Source organism: Coptis chinensis, chromosome 8 (assembly GCF_015680905.1).
Source record: "Coptis chinensis isolate HL-2020 chromosome 8, ASM1568090v1, whole genome shotgun sequence".
NCBI classification, from domain to species: Eukaryota; Viridiplantae; Streptophyta; class Magnoliopsida; order Ranunculales; family Ranunculaceae; genus Coptis; species Coptis chinensis.
In genome coordinates, this window is record NC_141463.1 from 92,064,219 (window position 1) to 92,080,828 (window position 16,610).

At 37.2% G+C, this 16,610-nt stretch overlaps 3 protein-coding genes across 5 annotated transcripts; 2 read left to right on the forward strand and 1 right to left on the reverse strand.

Annotated features, from left to right (window-relative positions):
- Positions 1–120: 120 nt before the first annotated feature.
- Positions 121–6,723, forward strand: LOC147484398 (SNF2 domain-containing protein / helicase domain-containing protein / F-box family protein). Of its 2 annotated transcripts, XM_086577528.1 has the most exons (9): positions 121–261; positions 1,329–3,921; positions 3,995–4,208; positions 4,311–4,544; positions 4,635–4,694; positions 4,766–4,896; positions 5,637–5,751; positions 6,168–6,344; positions 6,450–6,723. In XM_086577528.1, exons 2-8 carry the CDS (start codon positions 1,391–1,393, stop codon positions 6,312–6,314), a joined length of 3,432 nt encoding a protein of 1,143 aa, XP_086433654.1. In that variant the 5' UTR covers positions 121–261; positions 1,329–1,390; the 3' UTR covers positions 6,315–6,344; positions 6,450–6,723. The 2 variants fall into 2 exon arrangements, with proteins under 2 accessions (XP_086433654.1, XP_086433653.1); XM_086577527.1 differs by lacking the exon at positions 121–261 and having other exon boundaries at positions 1,431–3,921; positions 6,168–6,316.
- A 593-nt stretch (positions 6,724–7,316) lies between these two features.
- Positions 7,317–13,424, forward strand: LOC147484399 (pyruvate kinase 1, cytosolic-like). The gene is made up of 16 exons (XM_086575785.1): positions 7,317–7,640; positions 7,768–7,864; positions 7,952–8,049; positions 8,208–8,363; positions 9,524–9,601; positions 9,688–9,819; positions 10,558–10,638; positions 10,784–10,852; positions 10,963–11,052; positions 11,634–11,778; positions 11,859–11,947; positions 12,099–12,194; positions 12,283–12,350; positions 12,466–12,550; positions 12,736–12,792; positions 12,870–13,424. Exons 1-16 carry the CDS (start codon positions 7,572–7,574, stop codon positions 13,023–13,025), a joined length of 1,566 nt encoding a protein of 521 aa, XP_086431911.1. The 5' UTR covers positions 7,317–7,571; the 3' UTR covers positions 13,026–13,424.
- A 325-nt stretch (positions 13,425–13,749) lies between these two features.
- Positions 13,750–16,601, reverse strand: EMB2804 (tubulin folding cofactor B). 2 transcript variants are annotated; one of them, XM_086575786.1, is made up of 8 exons: positions 16,352–16,601; positions 16,098–16,249; positions 15,799–15,917; positions 15,560–15,621; positions 15,321–15,362; positions 14,993–15,126; positions 14,494–14,563; positions 13,750–14,264 (listed from the first exon to the last, which is right to left on the reverse strand). In XM_086575786.1, the coding sequence occupies exons 1-8, from the start codon at positions 16,454–16,456 to the stop codon at positions 14,217–14,219; spliced, it is 732 nt and encodes a 243-aa protein (XP_086431912.1). In that variant the 5' UTR covers positions 16,457–16,601; the 3' UTR covers positions 13,750–14,216. The 2 variants fall into 2 exon arrangements, with proteins under 2 accessions (XP_086431912.1, XP_086431913.1); XM_086575787.1 differs by having other exon boundaries at positions 15,802–15,917; positions 16,352–16,535.
- Positions 16,602–16,610: the final 9 nt, after the last annotated feature.

The window sequence follows — 16,610 nt, forward strand, 5'->3', positions numbered from 1 at the left end:
GAGAGGGAGATATGGAGTGGTTGATGAGAAAATGAGTGTGGTGCAACAACTATGGGATTTGAAAATCAACAAGTGTATTGAGATTGTTGCTAGACTTGTTTCTGTTTCGAGTCGTGGGAATGGGAATGGGAATGGGAATGGGAATGGGAATGTGAGAGTTGTTTTGTTGGTTGATGTTTATTTGCCGCTTGCTTTGTGGAGTGGGTGGCAGTTTCCTAAATCCAAGGCAATGGCTGCTTCTTCGTTGTTTAGGCATTTGAGGTATTGTGTGTGTGTTTTTTTCATTCTATAGTTGCATTTATTTAAGAGTATGAATGTGTTGGAAGATTACATTTGATGGATTTTAGGTAGTATGACAATGTCCCAATGTTTTGATAGTTGTATTGTTACGTTTATGCTGAATCTTATGATGAGGTAGTACTTCAATATGACGTATACAGAGATTTTGCTTTCACAATTCATGTCAGAGGACTTTTGAATCCTTGTGCTGCAATCTCATTTGGAGAACCTTTTGTTATCCAAAACATGGACGAGGTCACATGAAACTAGTGTTTTATAATGGAAAACCAAATAGACAACTAGTTTACCATTATACTGTTAACACCTTAAAAAAATGAAAAGATGATTTGGTTTTCTGTTACATTATACAATAGTGGTTTAAATTGTGTACATATTTGAGGACTTAGGATATGAGAAGGTTTCAAATCATCTTATATGGTATCCTAAGTGACATTGACACGGATACTGGGTGTCTGACATGGGACCTATATGTTGTAGGACACGGCTAATGAAAAAAGAAAACTATTACTTTTCTTTAGTTACACAACTAATTCTTGGGCTCAAGACCTTACTGAGTGGCTCCTCACAAATAAATAAATATGAAGGTGGCATATCATGGAATTGTAATTGTGTTAATAAATATTTTCTTAGTCTTTTTGGGTATAGAAGAAACCCTAATTTGAAATGGTATGCACAAGGCGACTCAGATTTTTTTAACAATATGCAGTGTCCATCAGGTCCATGTTACTTAGATGGTATCTTAAGGCGTGGAGACCATCAATTTAAGTACCATAAGTACGTGTATGCAAGTTTATAAAGCAGTAAGATCTCACATCTTGATGTTTTGAAATGTTAAAAATGGATCAGCCGATCAAATTATTTTTCTTTGTTATTTTCTTTTCAATATCCAAATTTGACACATTATCCAACATAGAGAACCTCCCACCCCACCCCCTTCCTTATGGTGTGAGACTGTAGTATTATGTCCCCTCATTAGATACTTGGTCACGTCTGCCCTCCTTACACCAGTGAGTAATGTGTTTCTGCAGTTGCAACTGGGATCAGAGAAAAGTGATACTGTCTAACAGTGAACAGTATTTTAAATTGATGCATGAAGATGATCAGAGCATATGGAACCATTCTGATTGTCACGTTCTTGAATGTAAAATTACATCACAATGTGACTGGATCTTGTAAGAAGAGGCTATTTGAACTTCATGAAATTTTTAAGAGTTTACCTGGTGTTGCGAAGGAGGGGAAATTCCTTTCGACAAGAATAAGACAAGAGGGCGTCTCTCTTAGTTCTGGCATTTGGGACCTTACAGATGATACACTGATGAATGTTCTAACTGCACTTGGCCCAATGGATTTATTTAGATTATCAGCCACTTGCCGCCATCTAAGGTCTTTGTCTGAATCTATCATGCCGTGCATGAAGCTTAAGCTATTTCCTCACCAGCAGGGAGCAGTTGACTGGATGATGAGACGGGAGCGAAATGCTGAAGTATTGGCACATCCTCTTTATATGGATTTTTCAACTGAGGACGGATTCAATTTTTTTATACACGCTGTTTCTGGTGAAGTAGTGACTGGGATTGCTCCAACCATTGTAGACTTTCAAGGGGGAATGTTCTGTGATGAACCTGGTTTAGGGAAGACTATTACAGCTCTTTCACTTATTCTGAAAACGCAAGGTGTGTTGGCTGACCCACCAGATGGAGTTGAAGTAATTTGGTGTACACATAATAATGATCAAAGATGTGGTTATTATGAGCTTAGTGCTGATAACTTCAACCCTGGTGATGTTATGCCGTCGTGGAAAAGATTCATGGCTCAGAATGAGAGGAGGGGACAACTTTGTTCTGATGAGTGTACTCCTGTTGCGAACCCAAACTCTCCTTCTTCAAACAGAGTAAGTTCATTGCGTAATAATTCATGTCCTAGTAAATTAGGAACTACTTCATCTACAACATCAGCATCACATGCCGCGAAACTTGTAACTCGATGCACAGGTAGCTTAAGTTGTGTTCCAAGAAATCTTCTTGGCTCTTATGAAGGAACTTCTGGATTTGCAATTGGAAAGAAGTTGAGAAAAAATGTGGGCAACAGGAGAAAAGGAAAAAAAGTGGTGAAATTTTCTTCAATATTTCCAAAAAGTTGCAAGAGGCCTAATAAGCGCGGTAGTGTTCAAGTTGAGTTAAATGAGAATTGGGTTCAATGTGATTCTTGTGGGAAGTGGCGAAAGCTTTTGGAGGGAACTGTACCTGATACCTCCACAGCTTGGTTTTGCACCATGAACACTGATCCATTTTGTCAGAGTTGTGCTGACCCCGAGGAATCTTGGGACTACAGAGGATCCATAACCAACTTACCAGGCTTCTATACCAAAGGAACACCTGAGGGTAATGAGAAGAATGTGTTGTTTTTCACAGGTGTGCTCAAAGAGAAGTACTTGTTAATGAACATGGAAACGATAAAGGCCTTAACTTGGTTGTCTAAACTGTCAGAGGACAAACTTCTGGAAATGGAAACAGTTGGTTTGACGCGTCCAGTCTTGGACATGTATTCCATTTCTTCTGGTCACACCCATCCATATCATAAGATATTTCAAGCATTCGGTCTCGTTAGGAAGGTTGAAAAGGGCACTGTGAGATGGTATTACCCACATACCCTTAAAGATCTGGCCTTTGACACCACTGCTCTTCAAATTGCTCTCACTAAGCCTATAGACTTATTCAGGTTATATTTATCGAGAGCAACTCTCATTGTTGTCCCAGCAAATCTAGTTGATCACTGGAGGACCCAGATTTTAAAGCACGTCAGACCTGGTCAGTTGCGTGTCTACGTCTGGACCGATCACAAAAAGCCCTCTGCTCACAGCCTGGCATGGGATTATGATATTGTGATAACCACCTTTAGCCGTTTGAGCGCAGAATGGGCACCTCGTAAGAGAAGTGTCTTCATGCAAGTGCACTGGCTAAGAATAATGCTAGATGAAGGACACACACTTGGTTCAAGTCTTAACTTGACAAATAAATTCCAAATGGCAACCTCCTTGACAGCATCAAATCGGTGGCTGTTAACTGGGACACCAGCACCCAATATTCCAAACAGTCAAGTTTCACATCTTCAGCCCTTACTCAAATTTCTTCATGAAGAAGCCTATGGGCAGAATCAGAAATCGTGGGAGGCTGGGATTCTCCGGCCCTTTGAGGCAGAGACTGAGGAAGGCCGTTCCCGGTTGTTACAGCTTCTTCAAAGGTGCATGATTAATGCTAGAAAGTCCGATCTGCAAACTATTCCTCCTTGCATCAGGAAGGTGGTCTTTGTTGATTTTATGGAAGAGCATGCTAGGAGTTACAATGAGTTAGTAGTTACTGTCCGGCGGAACATTTTAATGGCTGACTGGAACGATCCTTCGCATGTTGAGAGTATACTGAACCCTAAGCAGTGGAAGTTCCGAAGTACCTTAATTAGAAATGTAAGGTTATCATGTTGTGTGGCTGGACATATTAAAGTAGCTGAAGCTGGTGATGATATTCAGGAAACAATGGATGTTCTAGTGGAACAAGGTCTGGATCGTTTTTCTGAGGAGTATGTCTTCATAAAAATCTCTCTTCAGGATGGTGGGAATTGCTTCAGGTAAGAGTTGGCTCTAAGGTTTCTTCTATGGTATGCAAATTTATCCAGATCATGACTCTTTCTTTTTTTCTAGGTGCAAAGAGTGGTGTCGTTTGCCAGTCATAACACCATGCAGGCATCTTCTTTGTCTTGATTGTGTTGCGATGGATAGCGAGAAATGTGTTTTACCTGGCTGTGGGAACTTGTATGAAATGCAGTCTCCTGAAACTCTAGCTCGACCAGAAAATCCTAATCCAAAATGGCCTGTGCCCAAGGATCTTATTGAGTTACAACCCTCATATAAACAGGTTTGTCTGGTTTTTGGCGTTTTTTTTTATAAAAATAATGGCAAAGTTATCTGTTATTATTTCTCATATTACTTTCCTTTATTTGCAATAAATTCTATACAGGATGACTGGGATCCTGATTGGCATGCAACATCGAGCAGCAAGGTTGCTTATCTGGTTGAAAGATTGAAAAATATACAGGAGGCTAATACGAAGATGGATAGCTCGTTGAATGAAGTTGATGTTCTTGAACCTAGTGAAAAACTTATCTTACCTTCCCAAAATTATAAAACCACTCCGGAGAAAGTGATAATCTTTTCTCAGTTTCTTGAGCACATACATGTCATTGAGCAGCAGGTTGCTATTAAGTTTGGTGTTAAAGCTTATTATGAACTTTCCGTTACTGTTATGAGGTGAAGGTTATAATTTCTGTTTCTGTCGATCTAGTTAACAGGCTCTGGTATCAAATTTACTGGAATGTACAGTCCAATGCATTCTAGCAACAAGGTATGCATATAAATTCTCTACTTTTATTCCAATGTTTATTACACTGTGCTAATTGATCTCGCCTTTTTCAGATGAAGTCATTAATGACTTTCCAGCATGATGAAAACTGTATGGCCCTTTTGATGGATGGAAGTGCAGCACTGGGTCTGGATTTGAGTTTTGTTACCCATGTATTCCTGATGGAGCCTATATGGGATGGAAGGTACTCTTCAGAATGTATTTAGATAATTGCCTATGCCTCATCTCTGTGTTTTGTTTGGCTTTTGGAATCCTGCTTCTAGCGTTTTACCCCTTATCTGTGTGTGAGTGGTGCCAGAGGTGTGGGTGTAAATATTCCATTGCCATTATAGACTATTCTAGTAATCTCAGTCATTTGGTTGACAAGCCAGTGTTTTCTCGTAGTCTATACCATACTTCTGCTCAAATACTTCGCGCTACAACAAGTCAACAACCTAACTTGAGATTCTTCTAGTCTGCTCTCACTTCGATCTCCCATTTGTTTTTTGGACTATGAAACCTCTAGATATATTAAAGTAAGGTTGATAGCGTGTATGCTGCTCATTTTTCAGGGATAAAGTATGTGTTTTATTCACTTTTTGAAATAAATATCAGTTTCCCATCAGAACTAAAAATATCACTTTTTTTGAATTGCTTTTGTTGGTCAAACCTTTGATTGTCGTTGTGTACTATCCACTTTGCACATTCTGAAACCCTTTATTCAATTAGCACATACATTTTTTTTTCCTCGGTACCTGTTTTAGAAGCTAAGTTAATGATTAATGTTGAGATTATTCCACCACAATTTCTAGGTGTGTCCCACCTATGTTCTCTTCCCGAGTCTCCTCTCATATTCATAGAATTTGACCCTCTACATAAGTTTGAGCTTATGAAGAATTTTGCAATTTGTCAATTAACTAATATGTTCTGTTTGGTATAAATCAGCATGGAGGAACAAGTGATTAGTCGTGCTCATCGTATGGGTGCTACTCGTCCTGTTAATGTGGAAACTTTGGCAATGCGTGGTACCATTGAAGAGCAAATGTTAAAATTCTTAAAGGTAATGGTCTCCAACTCTCCAACTCTCCACTCTCCAGTAATTTAATTTTTCAACGCATTGTGGCAAAGTATTGGAAATTGTCGATCTTCATGTAGCAGATATGTTCATGAAACTCAAGTTGTTCACAAACAAACCAGAATAAACAATCAAATAATTTCATTTGGCATACTTAATTCATAATTTTGTACCTGTTGAAACTCTTGCTCAAAATCATTTCACCTGCTAATTCTAACATGGGCGTCTCAGTTCCAGAGTTATCTTCTTCAAGATGTAAATATTAGTCTGAATTGGAAGATGGATGAAATGTTAATATTATAAACCCCTCATATGCCCTAGTGACTGAAAAACATCTCGTTTTGGTGGTGGTTGTGATTATTCTGGATGTTTATACTTTCACTTTAACTACCGTGCTTTAGGATGCGGATGGGTGTAGACAAACCTTGAAAGAAGAGTTTAAAAAGATTGATCGTGAAGGGGCTCGGCCACATCGCACGTTGCATGATTTTTCTGAAAGCAATTATTTGGCTCAGCTTGGCTTTGTACGGACAAATTCGTTGCCATAATGGTACTTTTGTTAGTTGATTAACAATTTGGTAAGTACGTAAGGACTATTGCTTAACAATTTCACATAATCTTAGAATTCAGCTTTTGAATTGACAGTACATTGGTTTTTATCCCAAACTTCCTGGTTTCTGCAGATTAGGGTGTCATGTTTTGCTTCGGGCCTCCCAAGTATGTATTGGATCCGGCAAATGGAAGACAGAAACATACATTGTTACGTATTTTTTTTTTTCCCCCCCCTGCAAATAATTTATCAGCCACGCCGCTTGTATGAAATCGTCCTAGCCGAACCAATGTCACGTGAATAACTTGTTATTTTGTCACGACATTCATTTTTGTAACTAACTTTCACGTGTACTCAACTACTCACGTTATATAATATATATAATATTTTTTCCATTTTTTGTTTCACTCTTTAATTCATTATTACTTGTTAAAAATCAAATGTCAGGGTGGTGGGTGGTGATAGTATACTCTTCAAATTTGAAGAATTTGGTTCTAATCAATAGTATTGTATAACTCATAAATATCCATTAAATGGAAAAAAAAACCCAGATTTTAAATATTATCAATGTCGCGACGACAGAAAAAATAAAGCTTGGCGTGTGTGTGGCGTGTTTTAAGTTCCGTTAAAACAATGGCGTCAGGGCTTTTATTAACTAATAGCGAGTGGCGATTCAAACTCATTAATGATTACGGTAAAAGTTTTTTGATAAAATAAAAAATAAAATCCACGGTTTACACCCCCATATTAGTAGTGATGGTGGTAGTATACTCTTTAAATTTGTATGGTGTTGCAACATTACCAAATTCCATTAGCAAAAAAACAATCCGCGATATTACCAAATTACGCGAATTTAGAGTGTCATGTATAATTCAAAACAAACAAGCGACATTGTGGCGATTAAACGATTTAAAATAAATCGATTCTAAAAAAAAATGAAAAAAATTCACATAAAAATACTACTACCTAGAGATGCTCTAACAATACAAGCAATGATGTGGTTGAATTGGAAAGATTTCCAATAGTTTCGGAAGTTTAGACAAGTCTCCTATTGCCACGCTTCTCTACAATCAGGCAAACAGAAGAAAAATTTCCAAGATCTGAACACGTAGCAGAAGTCGTATAGTAAACCGACTCCGGTGTGCATCCGATTCGTCAAAATAACTACCACCTGTATTGTCCTTTTTCTTCTCCTTGAACGTTCAACCTTCAATACATACAACGCTACTCTCTCTCTCTCTCTCTCTGTGCAACAATGCAAGGTGGCCACTGTTTAATGGAAGAGCCCATCAGGCTCAATTCTGTTCTCACTTCTCCTAAACCTGTGAGCCACCTTTTTTTTTTTTTTTTCTTCTTCCTATTTTTAATAACTTGGATCAAATAAGACATTATAATGAAAAATGAGTTACACCATTTTTTTTTTGTTTACTAATGAGTTTTAAAACGTGCAGAGCTTTTTACCATCTTTGACTAAAATAGTTGGAACACTTGGGCCCAAATCACGATCTGTGGAAGTCCTTGAATCGTGTTTAAAGGCTGGGTTATCTGGTAATAATGTTATGTTTATTTCAATGTTGTAAATGTACAAGTTTTTAACGTGTTTAGCTGATATGTGGTGATGTTTTACTGGCCCAGTTGCAAGATTTGATTTTTCTTCATTGAATGACGATTACCACCAGGAGACTCTTGATAATTTGAGGAAAGCTTCTCAAAATGTTAACAAATTATGCGCTGTAAGTTCAGTCTAAAGCCATTCTAGTTAGTTAGGAATAACCTTGAAATGAGCTCTGCATGGTTTATGGTCTGACATACATGCGATTGTTTGTCATAATATATTACCAAGAGAAGTCATTAAATTGATGTCAAAGGGATTTAACGTTTACATTTTCAGGTTATGTTAGACACCAAGGGGCCAGAGCTTCAAGTTCTTAATAAGACTGGGCACCCAATTGAGCTGAAGGTTGATGATCATGTTACTATTACTTCAGATGTCTCTAAAGAACCATCGCCTGAGATCTTACCAGTTAATTATACTGGTCTTTCTGAGGTACATGTCATGTTCAACCCAACAGATTCTTGGGATAGGTCAAGTCTACTATTGTTGACATCCATCTTGTTTCTTTTTTGTATAGGATGCATTTTTTTTTCCAGTCAAAAACAGTTCTATTTAATGCATGCGAACTGTGAATTTATGTTCCCATTAGTTCATTGAATCTTTTCATCGGACGACTAAATTGTGGTAATCTAATGAGAAAACAAAGAAAATACAGTTAGATGACAACATATGCTAAGCATATTAAGTCCTATGCTATGTGTGCTCTGATATTTGTAGTTTATAGTTTACAAAACTTTTATCTCCAGTGAGAATGAAAGTGAGACGCTGGAGAGTTGATAAATAATATTATTTGTTTGCGTCCTTTGCTTCTTGTCTCTGGAGAAAACAAGAAACTTGGGCACTACAATTTGGGAAAACAAATATATAGAAATGAAAATATGGGAATTAAAGTCCTAGTTTCTTGAATGAGATGATGCTATTGCTAAAAGCGCATGGGTGTCTGCTTAGGAGGGGAATGTGTATTTATTCGTTGACATGTTGGAAATAGATAGATTGAAAGTCCAAGACTGCTTGATGGAGGTTGATAAGCCCTTGGATCTTTAAAGAGGATGGATTCTGTTGTTACCCACTTGGAAGTGTTTTAGGAGCTTTCCGACAAGTACCTTCTCTTAATGGTACCTTAAATCCATAATTGGTTGCTTGCAGCTTGTTTTGCTCAGGAACTGTATATCCACACTTCTAAGGGGGAACATTGCAACATGTACACTTTGCAAAGCTCTACGCGATTAAAACTTGTCAAAGATTGACTCATGGACCTAAGGACCTTACTTATAGATCATAAATTACATTACCATTGTGCCATTGTGGTTTGTATCTTGAAGTTTGAATGCATGTATGACAAAAATGAAACTACTGAATATTTGACATAGGGTGTCCATGTTTTCTGTATTCTTCACACTTCAGGCATGTCTAAGAGTTTTTTGTAAAATCCTTTGATTACTTTATATTTATATCAGTATTTTAGTTACACGCTTTTAGTATTCAATTCACCAACATGGTTATATGAAAAGCCAATTACATGTGAATTTAATCCACCTCTCCTTAATGTTTTTTCCCATTTAAGTAAAAGTTATTCTTTCTGCGGATATTAGGTAGTTAAAAGGGGTGATACAATTTTTCTTGGACAATATCTTTTCACGGGAAGTGAGACAACATCAGTATGGCTTGAGGTGAGGAGTCTTCATGATTTAGATATTGTCCTTATTCTTGTTTGTAAATTTTGTATGTTCATTGATTTGGTGATTCCCTTTTCTAGGTATTGGAGACGAATGGTTCAGATGTTAAATGTCTTGTGAAGAATAGTGCCACTCTTGCAGGCTTTATCTTCACCATGCATGTATCACAAGTCCACATAAATTTGCCAACTCTTACTGAATTTGACAAACAAGTAAGCTTTGATCCCATATATTTCTTGCTCATAAAATAATCTTATGGACTATTGAGATGAATATGAAAAGGAAACTAAGGCGCTTATGGCTTATCAAATTTCTTGCACATTGGCCTTTTGGTCAACACCGAAATAGCATGTCTTCGTACCTTCTTAACTTTGGAGCATCCAACTCAAAACCTATTGGCATTGAGTGAACATCCCTAGGAGCTGGTATACATTTGTGCAGGGCTTTAAATTCCCCATGTCGGATTATACTATATATCTTACCAATTATATCGCACGCCTCACGTTCCTATGTTTTGGTTGAGATTGAGTTCTAAGTTGAAATGGTTGTAATTTGAGCTTGAATATTGGTGAATCTTGGCTAGTATGGCATCTTCTGTTAAGATCTTACCTTCTTTAATTCCCTCCCCTCCCCCTTCTGTCTTGGTATAGAGAAAAAATCAGAAAACCGAAAGCCATCCCATTGAGGAAAGTTGAAGATTTGATATTGATGATATGGTTTCTTCAATTCTTCCTCTATATTTATTATTACATTTTCTGATATAGCAAACCAAGTTTGACTTCTTATGGTGTTTTTAAAGTACTAGTTTGACTCGAGAAAATCAGGGTAACTAGAAATGCTATATTTCTCATAGGTAGTTGGTGCTTTACACTTGTTTATCATGTTTTTTTAACGAGAGATATTGTCATGACAAACATCAATTTATTTCTTGGTTTCCCAAACTGTTGTAGGTGATTTCTACTTGGGGCTCACGTAACTACGTTGACTTTGTTTCCCTTTCATATACGCGCCATGTAGAAGATGTTCGAGAGGTGAGTTTATGTAAAGAATGCATATAATTCTAAAAATATTATATCAAATCCTGAGGTACTGCCTGCAAACTTAACCGTTTCGTGAAGTTCTGTGTATATATGTGATTACCTCCAACTATTAAGCCAGTCGTTTTCTTCCTTGCAGCTTAGAGCTTTCCTCAAAGAACAGAATCTTCATGAAACTCAAATATTTGCCAAGATTGAAAATGTAGAGGTGGGAAATGGATTTGATACGGACATATTAGTAGATGTTAACACATTCTAATAGTTTTTCATCATAGTACATCAGAAAACTACTATCTGATATTGTTTATATTTCACCAGGGGTGGAAGCATTTTGATGAGATCCTCCAAGAAGTGGATGGCGTTATCCTTTCTCGTGGGAATCTAGGGATAGACCTACCTCCAGAAAAGGTTATAGTGTTTGTATTAGAAAATAAATACCTTGTGTTCTCCAATTTTGGACAATCGATGCTAAATCTTTTAGTAAGGAAGTAGCCTGCTTAGATGGAAATAGCATTTCTCACAGTATTTATACCAATAGAACAAGTAATAGACTAATAACCATAGAAAAAAATATGTCGTGGATTTTCGCCAAGTATCGTGATGTCTGCCCATATTTCAGAAACTGATATCTGCTGAATTTTGATGAAATTTTGCAAGATACCACTATTGCGGCGACTCTGTACCAAAATTTGGGCTTGAAGGGTACTGGTTTTTGCCCTGATACGGATTTTGTAAGATGGAGTAATAGTATTATGAACCACCATAAAACAAGGAAAACTTTATCACTTGCTTTGCCATAGCCCAAAAACTGTGTTATAGGTCAATTTCAATTTGCTGTAATTTATCTACACAAATGATTAAGAGCTCCAAAAAAATGAATAAATAAATAAATAAAAGAGACTCAACAATAATATTCTCTGTGCGGCTTGAGTTCTAGTCACCAGTTTGTTTCTGATGATTGTGCCCCAATGGACCTCCATCTATTGCAGGTGTTTTTATTTCAGAAGGCTGCTGTTCATAGGTGCAACATGGCAGGGAAACCTGCCATCATTACTCGCGTAGTGGATAGTATGACCGACAACCTACGTCCAACTCGTGCAGAAGCTACTGATGTTGCAAATGCTGTCCTCGATGGTATGAAAAACTTCCACGTGAATTTCCAGTTGAATATATTTCTCTCTTTCCATTTGACTATATGTATCTGTATATTGCAGGGACGGACGGTATTTTATTAGGTGCGGAGACACTTCGGGGCCTCTATCCTGTTGAAGCAATAAAAACTGTGGGAAGAATTTGTGCTGAAGTGAGTAGTTCAAGTCTTCTGCTCAGACAAATTTAACATCTTTGCATTTTGATCTTAAGTAAAATCAGTTTCACTAATATCAAGAAAATGCAAAGATTTAGAAAATTTGATGTTCTGACTAATTGCTTGATATTTTCCTCCCATATTGTAGGCTGAACGGGTTTACAACCAACCTCTTCATTACAAGAGAGCTGTTAAGCACGTTATAGAACCAGACTCACGTGAAGAACCTGTTGCTGCATCAGCGGTAACAAGAACTTTAGCTAACATGGTTACAGGTCTATACTCTTTTAACATGTCTAATTGCTGTTTGTTTCTTTCTTTTACTTCCAAAGGTGCATGCTGCAAGTAAAGTGAAGGCAGCCGTCATAGTTGTGTTCACATCATCCGGGAGAGCAGCAAGGTATTCTTTTATGTGATGTCCCTTATTTAGTATTTGTTTCAGCAATTTTAAATGTGTGTTACTGCTAAGAGATTCAGGATGAATGTTTTAAATTTTGTATATTTTCTTTTCATAGATGGATTGCGAGATATCGACCTTCAGTGCCTGTAATCGCTATTGTTATACCGCGTCCTGGTTCGAAACTATCTGGTACTTCACAGGTATTAGTTTGTGTCTCCACTGAATGTTTCAATTAAGAACGTGAGGGAAATAAAATTGGAATTGATATTGATATGTTCTGAAAGCAAGAGCTCTACATCTTAAGCATCTCATCTGTTTTATAATATAATTCATCTGTTTGATTATAACAATAACTATGTATTTTTCATTTATTTGGATGGGTCAGGCTAGGCAATGCCTTGGTTTAAGAGGAATATACCCTATTTTGGCCGGTCCCAATGTGGTAAGCATCAATCTGTTCTTTGCCTTTTGTATTACACAGTGTTAGTTTATAATGGATCTCTTTACATCTCTTTTCAGGCCACTAGTGCAGATGGCTCCATTGAAGAAGCTGATTTGACATTTGCATTGGATCACAGTAAAGCAGTTGGTCTGGTTAAGCCTAATGATCGAATCGTTGTCTTTCAGAAGATAGGAGATTCAGCACTCGTTAAGATTGTTAACGTCGAAGACTGACTTCGAAATAGTTCATATTTTTGGTATTAAAATTTGCAGACTATCGGGGGAGACATTTAGAAGTTAATCCTTGAAGTTTATACGCAGCAGATTCTTCGGCACCACGATTTTGTGATGTAATTCTTATCTTACCACAGGACAGATCTATACTCCACGGAATTTTTTATATTTTTTATACGGATGCTCCTTGTTTTAAATGTAGGAAGAGAAGTCTCGTATCTGTTGATTGACTATGAGTTTTATGCGAGTTATGAAACTAAATAAGAATTGACCTGATGGCTCGCACTGTCTCAGGAGTCAGGATCAGTGTTACGAAACTTTAAGTATTGTTGCAATTTCATAGCTGTATTTCATCCTGAACTCAATACTTGAAAGAATAAAACTCAAGTTTTCTCTGCACTCTTCTGCTTCCTGCCGAGCTGATTCTGAATTTATAATGCTTATCCCTCAAATCTTGTGAGCAATGGGCAAGACATTTTTTTTTTTTTGTGTTTTATTTATTGGAGAATGTTTTTCCAGAAACCATTTTAATTTTTGGGCATCTTAGCCAGAAGCTCTTTTGTTTCCTGTTTTATAGATGGGAAAATATTGGGATATAAAATACTCGAGCATCCAAGTTCAATTGGACGAGTGAGAAGAATATTTAATATTTTCAGTGGATGAAAACAAAGATGTCTTGTGGAATGATTTTAGGAAATGGTCGTGTGCTTAAGATTCATGGGTAGAATGAAAGAACACAAAACTCATTCAGCATAACAAGTAGCAAGAAATAAGATGTCTTCTTGACTAATGCAAGTTCCTGAGCTGCATCCCCGTTTATTAAATGGTTTGCTCGTGCTGACCATTCCTCTTGAATGAAATTGTTTTCCCAGCCTAAACTAAACTTTTTTTCCTCGTGAGTTGAGATGAGTTAATCTTCAATATATCAATCCAACATATTGGGGAAACAAACTCTAGTCACTTGTGTTTCAGACATGCAGCAACCTAGTTACAAAGGAACTTTCCCACATTGAATATGATCAGACCTTTTTCTCCCTGAGCTCGGGAGAAAAGAGTGGGAACACACATGCAAACATCTGAACTCACTCAATGCAGGTTCATATCTCTTCATCCTGAAGATATGGAAGTACATGCTGGAACAAAATAGCGGGGAAACACACGCAAGCATCTACCTCACTTCCCAAGATTGCTTCATATCTCTTCATCCTCAAAGAGGTCTCGCTCAGGGTAGTCCCCAACCTGAAAGATAATTAAGCATGAGTTCATGACCAGCCTTCTAATATATGAAAGGTAATCAAAACAATATACCCTGACAGATACTAATAGTAGGCCAAATATCTATTTTGATATATTACGTAGGTAGGACAGCATAGGCAACATTTCAACCTCTTAACAAAGAGAAGTGCATAGCAACTCTTTCAGAAAAATTTACTAATGGAATTTAGAAAGAACAAAGTAATATACCAACCTTTATTTTGTCGGGTCTGACCATTGCACCATGAAGTGAAGGGCATTCAAAGTAGCGTTTTCCTTTCACCCTGTGACATATCGAGACAGTTCCACACCACCAAAAAAAGTATAATCCATGTCAGTAGCCAAGCAAATCTCAGTATGCAAACGTAGAACTTGAATAATGATACCAAAACCCTCACATTTGTAAATGAACACTGTCCTAAATCAAGGAATATGAAGCATGAAAAAGAAATAATATGTAGAAGCAGAGGCTGAATTATATGCTCTACAAATTTTCAGTGTTAGTATTTCTATTATTAATGAAAAAAAAAAACTATATTAAAGGAAAACCGCAGTATAAAAGACAAACAGAATATTATGTATTGACAATAACAGATAATGTTATCAAGGAAGCCGTACACCATAATCAAGTTGAAAGGAGAACCATCAAGAACAAATGAGAGAATAGTTCCTTAAAAAAGATATTAACAAATTTAAATCGAAAGGTTGCTTACAGGCCGTCGTGTTTCCCCATGGGTTCATCATATTGAACTCCAACCCAGAAACCAGGTGCAATGGTTTCTGCCTCACCAACATATCTAACGACACCCCTTTTCTCTCCCGGATCAACTTCACATCTATCTCCTACCTACATCAAGAAAGAGTGTCACTAAAAGTTGATTTATTTCCACATTACACGAAAAAAACATAAGGAGGTTCTCTTTTTCTGCGCATAATCAATACCTCCTTGAACATGATGAGAACTTTTGCATCAGTTGATATAATGGGAAAAAAACACATGGAGGGGGCAGAGGGCAGAGAGATGAGCAAAAATCAAGTTACCTTGATATTAGCACAGAGGTCTTCCACGTACTTGTCTGGTATCTGTATGAAAAGTTTCAGTCAACTTAAAGCACAGGTATTGCATCCCCACTAAACACACGCACGCGCATGACAAAAACATAAACAGATGCAGTCTCTCTGCATGCACTATAATGGGTAGTAGGATACAATTTAGTTCCACATAAGTTCAGAGTTGGGTTAATTCTAAAAAGGGAATGAACAAGTCTTGAAATGCTTACTTTGTTTTCAAGGACAGAAGGATTCTGAGATGCCATTTTTTCCTTGAACTTTCTGAAAGTACCTGAAACGTTCAGAATCAATTAGTTGCGGACATAAATTTCCAATGTAAATCTAGCCAAGAACCAAGCATATTAGTAGAAGTTATGCACACCTTCCTAATTAGGCTTAGACCGTTTCTAAATATTTGTTTTCAGAAGAGAATTCTAAAAAGATATACATTGTTGAGAAAATGTCTTACCACCTAGTTTATCATAAGCTTCTTCAGATATTGAATATTTCTCCACTAATGAAGTGTCTTCCAACCACCCACCAGAAGTTACTGATGAAGGGTCCAGATCGATGATATGCACTCGATACCTTCATCATATAAAAGAAAGGTCAACCAATGAATATGAATGCAAACTAGTTCATGAAGACTGACTCTGAAAACGAAGATGCCCCCATGTAACATTTAAATGAAAAGACAAAATTGTAAATGCAATAGCAAGATGATCTCAGTATAAAAAAGGCAGGCATAAAATCAACTACTAAACTGACCCGTCATGGGGTGAATAAAATCCAAGTGGTTTGAGATTGTCACTCAAATCCGAAACTTTAGCCCCGGCATCATCATAGAGCTCAAGGCACATTGAGTCGACAGAAGTACCAGTTTTTTTCCAAAGCTTGTCTTTTATAGATTCCACGGGCGCCTGGAAAGCAACATTCATAGTAATTCAAATGGTCTATGTCCAAAAGATAATTAGATAACATTGTATATATTGTACATAGAAAAGCATAGAAAGAAGGATGACCTGAAGTGAGAAGCGAACATCAGCAGAGAAAGTTTTGAGATTTGAATGAGTTACGCGGAGAAGAACTGAGTCGTCCACTGGAACGTTCTGTAAACGATTCGCCATTACTCACTCACCTTGAAGAAATTAAATTGTCTCTGGGCCAAGACTCGGGATTATATAGTAATAATAAGCCCAATGAATAAATGGGTATTGGGCCTTAACTTGGGAAAAGACTTGAGTTCATGGACCAGATTTGTTTGATCTAAGACACATTTGG

Bases quoted from the DNA above. Each gene is read 5' to 3' on its own strand.
- EMB2804 (XM_086575786.1), bottom strand. From the start codon at position 16,456: ATGGCGAATCGTTTACAGAACGTTCCAGTGGACGACTCAGTTCTTCTC. The intron at 16,250-16,351 runs GTCATCCTTCTT...GTTGCTTTCCAG, and splicing joins ATGTTCGCTTCTCACTTCAG to GCGCCCGTGGAATCTATAAA. The intron at 15,127-15,320 runs GTAACTTGATTT...TTCTTGATGTAG, and splicing joins ACCTCTGTGCTAATATCAAG to GTAGGAGATAGATGTGAAGT.
- LOC147484399 (XM_086575785.1), top strand. From the start codon at position 7,572: ATGCAAGGTGGCCACTGTTTAATGGAAGAGCCCATCAGGCTCAATTCT. The intron at 7,641-7,767 runs GTGAGCCACCTT...TAAAACGTGCAG, and splicing joins TTCTCACTTCTCCTAAACCT to AGCTTTTTACCATCTTTGAC. The intron at 9,820-10,557 runs GTAAGCTTTGAT...AAACTGTTGTAG, and splicing joins TTACTGAATTTGACAAACAA to GTGATTTCTACTTGGGGCTC.
- LOC147484398 (XM_086577528.1), top strand. From the start codon at position 1,391: ATGAAGATGATCAGAGCATATGGAACCATTCTGATTGTCACGTTCTTG. The intron at 4,209-4,310 runs GTTTGTCTGGTT...AATTCTATACAG, and splicing joins TACAACCCTCATATAAACAG to GATGACTGGGATCCTGATTG. The intron at 4,695-4,765 runs GTATGCATATAA...CGCCTTTTTCAG, and splicing joins CAATGCATTCTAGCAACAAG to ATGAAGTCATTAATGACTTT.